The 10008-nt window shown below is 34.8% G+C and overlaps 1 protein-coding gene across 1 annotated transcript; it reads left to right on the top strand.

Moving 5' to 3' along the window:
• LOC109229383 (L-ascorbate peroxidase 2, cytosolic) lies at positions 4683 to 9183 on the top strand. Its single transcript, XM_019394802.1, has 10 exons — positions 4683 to 4845; positions 4967 to 5112; positions 6187 to 6361; positions 6455 to 6520; positions 7565 to 7613; positions 7707 to 7789; positions 7910 to 7989; positions 8156 to 8258; positions 8598 to 8656; positions 8871 to 9183. Exons 2-10 carry the CDS (start codon positions 4994 to 4996, stop codon positions 8887 to 8889), a joined length of 753 nt encoding a protein of 250 aa, XP_019250347.1. The 5' UTR covers positions 4683 to 4845; positions 4967 to 4993; the 3' UTR covers positions 8890 to 9183.

The raw sequence follows: 10008 nt of genomic DNA, 5'->3' as shown, positions 1-10008 counted from the left end.
TTCATAAGTACGCAAGAGGTTCGCCCTTGTGTAATAAGGAGAACAATATTGTCCAAAAGACTCATCCCTGTGTCTTAAAGTAGCCAAAGCATGTGGACAAGGTAGTTCATCAAGCTGGAATTGCCCACAACTACATTTCTTGTTTTCAAGACAAACAATACAGCGCCTCACACCATCTAGTAATGTATGGATGTAGTCTGTTGAAGCCATCACCTACGAGTACATTACAAACAAAAAAACAATTCATATACGGTTAAAATCAAACTATATACAAAATATCTACATTTGTCCTGATTATGAATTTGATTCAATAAATAATCAGATCTTACTCTAAGCTTGTGCGACAATGTTTTGTTGTCATCCAACTCTTTGTTGAATTTGTATCCAAGGTATGTGAATGTACCCTTTGCTTTCAATAACTTTTCTTTTGTCCAACGTTCAAGAAGGGTCCTCATATACTCTAATAGTTCTACTATCGGCAACTCTCTATCATATTTTGTTACAGTATTCAACGACTCTGCAATGTTTGATGTCATAGTCCAAGTTTTGTTCACCGTAGCATGTACTCGGGACCATCTATGATGCCAATATCATATAAGTATGTTTTAACATGGGGGTCAATCTCCTCAATCTTTGACATCCTTTCATTAAATTCATCAAGTGTGTATGACCGTGTCGTGGCAAAGTATAATTCACTTAACTTAAGATGTCCCTTCTTGAACTTTGCCCGTATATTTGTCCAAATATGCCACATGCAAGAATAATGTGGCATGCCGGGATAAACAATAGATGTTGCCTTCAAGATACTCTCATTCCGATCCAAAACAACACACATATTTGGTCTTTCACCATACGCGAGTTTGAATTGCTCAAAAAACCACTTCCATGATGCGTCATTCTCTGAATCAACAACAGCATATGCCAATGGTAATATGGTACCTACATTATGTGGCAAGAAGCAATTAATTGGCTGCAGAAGAAGATATATATATACAAACTACAACTATTCTACAATATATCTACAATCCATCTGCAAGTACTACAAAAAAAATACAAGCTACAATATTTCTACAATAAAACTTTAGTACCTGCTGCATCCATTGTACTGGATATTAGCATTATTCCCCTGTATGCTGACTTTAAAAATGTCCCATCAACTACTACAACTGGCCTACAATATTCCCAACCACTGATTGACGTACAAATCGCAACAAATACATACAAGAAGCAGTCATCGTCTGTCTTCTTTAATTTAACTACAGACCCCGGATAAGTCTCCTCTAGAATATACAAATAACTAGGCAATTTGCTGTAGGAGTCAGCAGGATGACCTCTCATAAACTGTAAAGCCTTTTCCTTTGCTCTCCAGGCTTGCATGTAGGTTAGATTCACGCCGTGTTCAGACAACATGTCAAATTGAATGTCTTTTGGGGTGTAAATTGTCTTAGGATCAGAATATTTTGGAATAACCATGCTACCAACTACCATGGCAGTAGGTTTGCGTTGTATGAATATATTGTCCATTAAAAGAGCATGTGTGTTGTCTGTCGAAATTTCTGACCTTGAACATTGCAAAATCATTTATGCTAGTTGCCTTGAAGTGCCATATACAGTTTTCACCAACACATATTAGCCAGTAGCTATAAAATAAATACATTTTACATAATGGGTTAAAATTTAGATTTAAAAAAAAAACTCTTTTAGCTTAAAAGATCACATTATACAATCTATATACAATATAACTACAATTCAACTACAATTCTGTTAAACATTATCACAAAGAAAAACTAAATAAGTAAAAAATTACAAATAAATTACAAAATTAAAAAAATAATAATCTTTGAATATTCATATGTTCATACCTTCTAGAACTAGATCTTTTAACCCTGAATTGGAACTTGTGCATGGCAAATAGTGCTTCATTGCAGTTGCAATTGTTTCCTTGTCTTGGTATACTTGTCCTACTTCAATAGAAATTGGTGTACTATCCGTTATTATTATACTTTCATATTCCTCTATAACGGGAGATGTTGGCATATCAATTAAATTTAGTATTCCAGACGAACCTGCATGAAAATAAAAATAATTATTGTTATCACCTTTTTGTAGATAATTTGTAGAAAGGTTGAAATTCAGTATTTCATATTAATTTTTCAGCTTTTTTGTAGTTTTATTGTAGAATAAATGTAAAAATTTTGTAGATATTACAGAAATCCATGCTGAATAATATATATGTAGTTAATTGTAGTTAAAATGTAGATAAAGTGTAGTTTATTGACATTGTACCAGAATTTCATAGAAAAAATAACATCACACACCTGCAACTGTGTTTTCATTAGTGATCCTCAATTCCATATTGAAATCGCGAACAGTAATACATAGCGGATATGATCCTAAGTTTTTGTTTTCCTTTTTCGTCTCCATGTATACACGAACACCCATATCGTTCCTAATTTCCATTGGAGGACAATGCTCGTTGATAATGTATTTGATTTCTATAATTTTTTCGGATGTATCAATCATTAATTGGTGTGCTATTGTAGAAATCAACAGACTATAACTCGCATCCTCATCGACTACAATGCCATCGACCTCAATTTCTTTAAATCTCCCATAGCTATCCCAATTCCCATTCAGTTGTAGCATAATTGGTATTTTCGCCATAATTGCTTTTGTTGCAGAAGAATTGTAGAAGATTTTGTCGATTTTGAATTGTGAAATCAGAAAAAATGTTGAAACAGAGTGTATCCCAAAAACAGAGTACGGAAATTTTGTAACGAAGTCGACGATAGTTATTACTATGCGTGATTTGCGTTAGGGAAGATCTGGAAAATATTTAATTCCCCTTTTTTGCGCGGCTAAATAAGGAATCATAAAGCTACCTTGATTCCTTATTTAATGCATTGTATATATTATGTAGAAATATTATTAGCATGAATGGTAATATGCAAACTATGAACATATTTGGTAATATAGTTTCATATATGGTATATATACGAAAATTTCCCTTGTAATAATGACATGTAAATTCGGCCCAATGGACGCCCAAACAGACTTGTTTCGGATAAGGAATTGTTACACAAATAGCCGGTTAGATTTACTATTTACTTATTCTAATCGGTGTACATAAATTATATACAATTATACATATATTATATATTCGCTTGTTATTTTTAACTTAAAAAATTAGATAAGCTACTATTTGGGTTAATTCTTCCTCCGTACAATTGACTCGAAAGTCTCTAGAAGAATGGAAAAGCAGCAGCCACGTCAGTATACATTTTGAGTCAAGGAAGAAGCCCACAAATCTTACTACACGTGTTGAGTTTCAATGGGCCACTCAATCACCAAATTCCGGGTGAAATTTAAAAATAGCTAGATTTATAACTGGTAGTTAAAAAATAACCCAGTTTCAAAAGTAATCGAAATTTAGCCACTTTTCATGTAAAGATAAATCTGAGCGAAAGCACTGTTCAAAACCCCGGAAAATATGCCAGTATATTATGCTGGAGTTCTAGCATAAGTATACTTGAACTCCAGCATATTATACTGGAGTTCCAGGATAAGTATACCGGTCCAGCATAATATACTGGAGTTTGGAGCACCGGTGCTCCAGTCTCCAGTATATCATACTGGAGCTAGCAAAGTATACCGGTGCAACATAATATGCTGGAGTTCATACACAGGTGTACCGAACTCCAGTATATTATGCTGGACCGGTCTCTGTTGCAGCAAAATAGTGGCTATTTTTCATTGACTTAGTAAACGCTGGCTATTTTTGAATGACCAGTCCGAAAACTGGCTATACCGTGCTATTTTGACCCAAATTCCTCAGCCAACCCAAACGCGACGAACAAGCACAAAATCAGATTCTTTAACGGTAAACATTTGGCTCATTTACGCAAAGACCCTTTTTAGGTAGAAATGACACCAGAAACCGGGCCGAATTTAGGAATTAGTCAATATGTCCTAAATTTAATTTTTTAGTATAGTTTTTTGGGATAAAGATATTTTGAATTGATCGAACTTAGGCCCCGTTTGGCCATGGGTTTTTCCAAAAATAAATTTGGGATTTATTTTCAAAACTCATGTTTGGTCATAAATTTTGCTCATATTTTGGCCAAATTCCAAATCCCAAATTTCAAATCTCAAAATCAGCTATTGAGCTGATTTTGGATCAAAATCCCAAAACTTGGGAATTATATACATGTTTTTCCAAAATAAAGTTGGAAAATACGTTTTGAAAACGTATGTCCAAACACATTTTCATTTTCAAACCAAACTTCACCCAAATCAGATTTTTCAAAATAAATTTGGGATCTATGGTCAAACGCTAGCTTAAGATCTTTAGTTTAAATTTTTAGGACAAAATAAGTGGTTGGCTAATACCTAAATAGCAGCCCTAAAAATGATTGTTTGTGTCTTCCCCTTTTTAGGCTATTGTTTAGATTTTGTCTCTATTTTAAGATAGTATGCAAATATAACACTTGAGAAATTTATCTCTTGGGGACAACATTAGACTCGGGTCTAATATTTATTCACGTAATTTTTTATTTATTCAAAAACTTAGACTGTAGTTTAACATTTGTAATAACTTGTAAAAGTTTAGACTGTAGTTTAACATTTTCACATAAATTTGCTCAAAAAGAATGTTAAGGTACTAACGGTTGTATATTTATTATTTCACTAAAGTAGAACACTACATTTAAAAGGTGAGCCATAGCAGTTGCTAGATGTTTCTAGTGTATGCTATAAGCCTATATATTTGTTTCATTGTCTAAATTCAGAGTTCATCTTCATAGTTCTAGACTCAATCACTCTACAGTGGTCCATTTTGCTTCAAAGGTCTGACTCTTCCTCTTTTTTTTTTTTTCTTTCAATAATGATGATTGATTTCTGTACAGTAATATATTTGAATTTGATTGAGCTTAAGCTAATTTAATGTTACTGATTTTGGTATTTATAGTTGGGAAATCTTCTGTGATCGGTAAGAATGGGGAAATGCTATCCGAAAGTGAGCGAAGAGTATCAAAAAGCAGTAGAGAAATGTAAGAGAAAGCTTAGAGGACTCATAGCTGAGAAGAATTGTGCTCCTATTGTCCTCCGATTGGCGTAAGTGCTCTCTCTCTTTCTCTCGCCTTTTTAATTGCTTATTGCTGAGAAGAATTGTGATCAATATCGAATATTATTGAGTTGAATTCAGTATATTTGACTGTAAATATCGAAAGAGAGGATATGTTGTGGTGTTGATAAGTTTATTTTTCTTAAGTGAAAATTATAAGTGTGCATATATCTCTCTGTTTTTAATGATTAGAAGTGTGTATATGTGGAATCATGTGTGCAATCATAATATTGGATTGCCTCCATTTGTAAACTGCAAATTACAGTGTAATTGTTTCCCGTACTTTCTTATACTTAGATTTCTGGTACTTATAATTGGTTCCCTATTTTAGATCGATATTATTATATGATGTTTCCTTTGCTTCCTTTATATTTTTGCTGGTTGTTGTTACTATCTGGCTTTCCATAGTTCTTTGCCATAGCTGTCTGTGGTTTTTCTTTATTGAGCCAAGGGTCTTCTGGAAACAGCGTCTCTACCTTCACAAGGTAGGGGTAAGGTGTGCGTACATACTACCCTCCCAAGATCCCACTTGTGGGAATACATTGGGTATGTTGTTGTTGTGTTGTAGATTTCTAGTATTATCAGTTAATTCTTTTGCTTCGGTTATCTTATTATTTTGTTGTTGTTAATACTCTTTGTTACTGCTTCGTTACTATTACTGTATCCATTATTGTATTTCTTTTTTATACTGTTGTGACTATGCTTTTACTGAGCCGAGAGTTGAAACAATTTCTCTATCTCCACAAGGTAGGAATAAGGTTTGCGTACACACTGCTCTTCTCAGACCCCACTTGTGGGATTACCCTGTGTTTGTTGTTGTTGTTGTTGTAAATTATAGTGTAATTGGCTGTTCTACAAGACAATCTTAGTAGTGGCCTCACCTTAGATTATCTTAGAGGAACATTAAAAATTCAATTGTTGATACTGTGATAACTTGCCTTAACATGTAATTTGATTATAATTTCGTAAGAAAGGTAAGAAAATTTACAATATTGTCCACTAAGATTGAGCACCTTAGCTTGTCCATAGTGGTGGCCTGAAGTGTACTATTACTCGACTTTCAGATGGCATTCAGCAGGGACATATGATGTCAAAACCAAAACTGGCGGTCCATTCGGGACAATCAGGCACCCTGATGAACTTAAACACGGAGCTAACAATGGTCTTGACATTGCTGTTCGACTTTTGGAGCCAATTAAGGAGCAATTTCCAATCCTATCCTACGCCGACTTTTATCAGGTAAAAGAATTTCTCAGGCAATGTAAACCTCTGGAGTTGTTTTGTGTGATATCTGCATGTTAATGTTGTCTATTTTGGGTTCATAAACTGAAGTTGGCTGGAGTCGTGGCTGTTGAAATCACGGGAGGCCCTGATATTCCTTTTCACCCTGGGAGACAGGTTAGTAACATGGATTTTCTTTTCTCACCTTGCCGGAAAGTTAGTTTCAGAAGTTTTACTACTTTCATAAATGTAGTATGTAATCCGAGATTTATTAGTCTATGGCCATGCTTTTGTATATGCCATTTCTCGTAGACTAAACTTAGCTTATTTACATGGTCAAATTCATTTTATCTGGCCGCTAGTACTTTAAACTTCATAGACTCTAGCATGTCTCCTTGTTTGGATTGAAGTTACAATCCCCCTTTTCAATGCTTCATTGTCTTCTCCAAATCAAGACGAAAATACCCTTTCGAGGGTTGTAAACCTAATCTTCTTCCTTTGGCAAGAAATAATTATTTGAATTTTTTTTTCCACAAAGCTTTGAATATATATTGGCATGAGTGAACTTTTCTGAATTTTCTAACTTGAGCTATGGGATGACTAGGATTAGCTCCTCGTTATTGTGGAGTCGAGTTGAGTTGGTTCTGTCTTAAACTAGCAAGGCCAAGCTGGACTGTACCTCGTCTAGGCATGGATGGTTGAGAAGATATATTCTAAATGATTACTCTGAGGATTTAGCAACCAATTGCTTAGCATTTGTATATTGTTACTTAGTGAGGACTAGATATCGAACCACATAGCTCTAGTAATAGTACAGAATTTGAAGGGGAAGCTGATGAAATAGCATAACAGATTATGGTGCTTTGCAGCTTGACTTGTTAAAAGAGCAATTGAGATTTAGGGAGGACAGAAATCTCATCATCTAACTTGTGATAAATAAATACAAAACCTTGTCTCTTCCCCTAGCTTTCATGCCAATTGTGCACTAGGTGCACATGTAATAAATAGCAGTAGTGTTCGTTCATGCTTATGGAGTTCCAGGCTTTCGTGAAGTTAATTTCAGTAGTTAATGTTTAAGAAAATTATGTTAGAATCCAAGAATTGTTTGTGAACTTTCGGGCAAATACTGCACTGAGGTTTTCAGTTATTGGCAACTTAGAACCTCTATAGGGATTAATTTCATCGGCCAATTAAAATGATAAATCGTTGTTTCCTTTCCAGGACAAGACAGAACCACCTCCAGAAGGCCGCTTGCCTGATGCCACAAAAGGTCACTGCTTGTTTCTTTCACTCTTAGTATGTGAAGTTGTCCAAACTACATAGTGTCCCTGAAAAATCATGCAACTTTATTTGTTATCTTCAGGCTCAGACCATCTGAGAGATGTTTTTGGACACATGGGGCTAAGTGATAAAGACATTGTTGCTTTATCTGGTGGTCACACTCTGGTGAGCACGCAAAAAATTGATATTATGATTTTGCTATTACTCTTTGAAAGTTGGGACTTCAAATGTAAATTTCCATTGATTTTGGTCCTTAATATTGTGGTTTCTTGGTTCTTTAATCAGGGAAGGTGCCACAAAGAACGGTCAGGATTTGAGGGAGCATGGACTAACAACCCTCTCATATTTGATAATTCCTATTTCAAGTAAGTTTTTGCCTCTCTAGAATGGCCTACTTAACTTTGGCTCCTGAATCCACATATTCTGTTGTCATGCTATTTATGAATTTGTTAGTTCTTGGAAACACAAGAAAAAATTGCCAGTATTAGTTCCATAACTCGAATGCTATGTCGTAACTTCTTTGAATGCCAGGGAACTCCTGAGTGGAGAGAAAGAAGGTCTCCTCCAGCTACCATCAGACAAAGCACTCCTACAAGATCCAGTCTTCCGCCCTCTCGTCGAGAAATACGCTGCAGTATGTTGACTGCATCTTAATTGTGCTTTCAAAACCATATTTGGTATTTTCTGGCGTTTTCTATTTTATGTCACGGGTAACCCGTGGAAGGTATCACACCTCTTGGGGTGCGGACTTCCCCCGGGCCCTCCGTTCAGGGATGCCTTGTGCACCTGGCTGCCCTATAGGCATAGTTTGAGTTATATTTTCATTAGAAACATTGGTTTTATGACTGGTGCAATAAGTATGAAGTTGAATGATCATCCGTGAAATTAACCTTATCTTTACGTATGAAGTGCAGCATAACGTTTATGTGATGATCTTCTCGTCTAATTTGGTAACATTATGGCTTTGCTCTAGGATGAAGATGCCTTCTTTGCTGACTACGCTGAAGCTCATTTGAAGCTCTCAGAGCTTGGGTAAGTTATCTTTAAGTTATATACACTTATGGCGTAATTTTTTTATACTATTAGTGAATTTTATCCGAGGATAACACTATTTTACCAAATTGCAATTAGCACTCATCATAGAAATTTATTTATATATCTTAAAAGTGACTCGATTGGTAATTTATCTTTTATAATACGATGTATAGAACTTAAACTCTTCTGTTTTATGTGCACCCAAATTCAGATTTGCAGATGCTGAATAAGGTGTGGTGAGAAAGCTGTTCAATGGTCTTTGGAGATTTATCTGATTCTTCCAAATTTTCATTTGTACTACTATGTGTCAAAACTTTATTTATTAAGGTCTGAGACCAACTTTTCCTATACTATATGAATTGAGTATTATGTTGGGGCTCAAGAGTCTTGTAATCTGCAACTTTTGTGTCGATATGTCGATCTTGGTATATAAGCTGTTTATTATGGTATGATATGACTTTCTACATGTTTTGATTGTGACATTGATAAATTAATTGTACGTTCTCTTATGGTTTATACTTTTACTTCAGCTATAAGCAATTCTAGCATGATTATTCGAACTATTTTCTTCTCCCATTCCACCTTTGCTGTCCCTTTCTCTACAAGACGCTCTGTTCTAATGTATGAGATATCGAGAAATTTGATATATCAAAATTGAGGTTGAAGTTTATTTTAGTTAATTCCATTTAGAAACTTAGATTTGGACCTGCAGTTGGAATATTCATTAAGGATTTCAAATTACCAAAGGGACTTTTTGGGGTGGTTTTAGCGACATGTTTTCAAAATTTGCGGTACTTCAAACATGATTCACGACCCGCACATGCTCTTTAGCGGTTTTTTTATCGGATTAAACTGTTAGTCAAAGTTTACCGGATTGTCATACTTTTGCTTTTCGGGATTCCTCTACCAATTCAGTAGAGTTCATGCTATTATTACTCTACCTATCTATTAAATTGTTCATTAAAGTATACTGGTTGTCATACTTTTGCTCTTCATGGATTTCTCTACCGGATCATTAGAGTTGATACTATATTGTGTCTACTTATCTGTTAAGTTGTTCATCAAAGTTTATCGGATTGGCATACTTTTTCTGGGTTGTTTTGGTAAAGTGTTTGAATATGCAACTTCAATTTTAATAACATCACCCGATATCTGCTCCAAATAATCTCAAGTTTGAAACAAAATAAGAATCTCCAATCATCAATCTAGTCGAGCAACACCAAATCAAAAAATTGCACTTTGTTTTCTTCATTATTTTCAAAGGTCCACAATGGAGTTTTGAGATTTTTACAGTATATCACCATCTGTGTCTAGCTAAAAATTTAAGCACAAATTATCAACATTCAAAT

Source organism: Nicotiana attenuata, chromosome 7 (genome assembly GCF_001879085.1).
Source record: "Nicotiana attenuata strain UT chromosome 7, NIATTr2, whole genome shotgun sequence".
NCBI lineage: Eukaryota > Viridiplantae > Streptophyta > Magnoliopsida > Solanales > Solanaceae > Nicotiana > Nicotiana attenuata.
The sequence above is the reverse complement of the archived record's forward strand: the minus strand, read 5'-3'. Positions and strand labels throughout refer to the sequence as shown.

Coding starts and splice junctions, on each gene's coding strand:
- LOC109229383 (XM_019394802.1), top strand. CDS start 4,994: ATGGGGAAATGCTATCCGAAAGTGAGCGAAGAGTATCAAAAAGCAGTA. Junction 5,113..6,186: donor CCTATTGTCCTCCGATTGGC/GTAAGTGCTCTC, acceptor CTCGACTTTCAG/ATGGCATTCAGCAGGGACAT. Junction 6,521..7,564: donor CTTTTCACCCTGGGAGACAG/GTTAGTAACATG, acceptor TTTCCTTTCCAG/GACAAGACAGAACCACCTCC.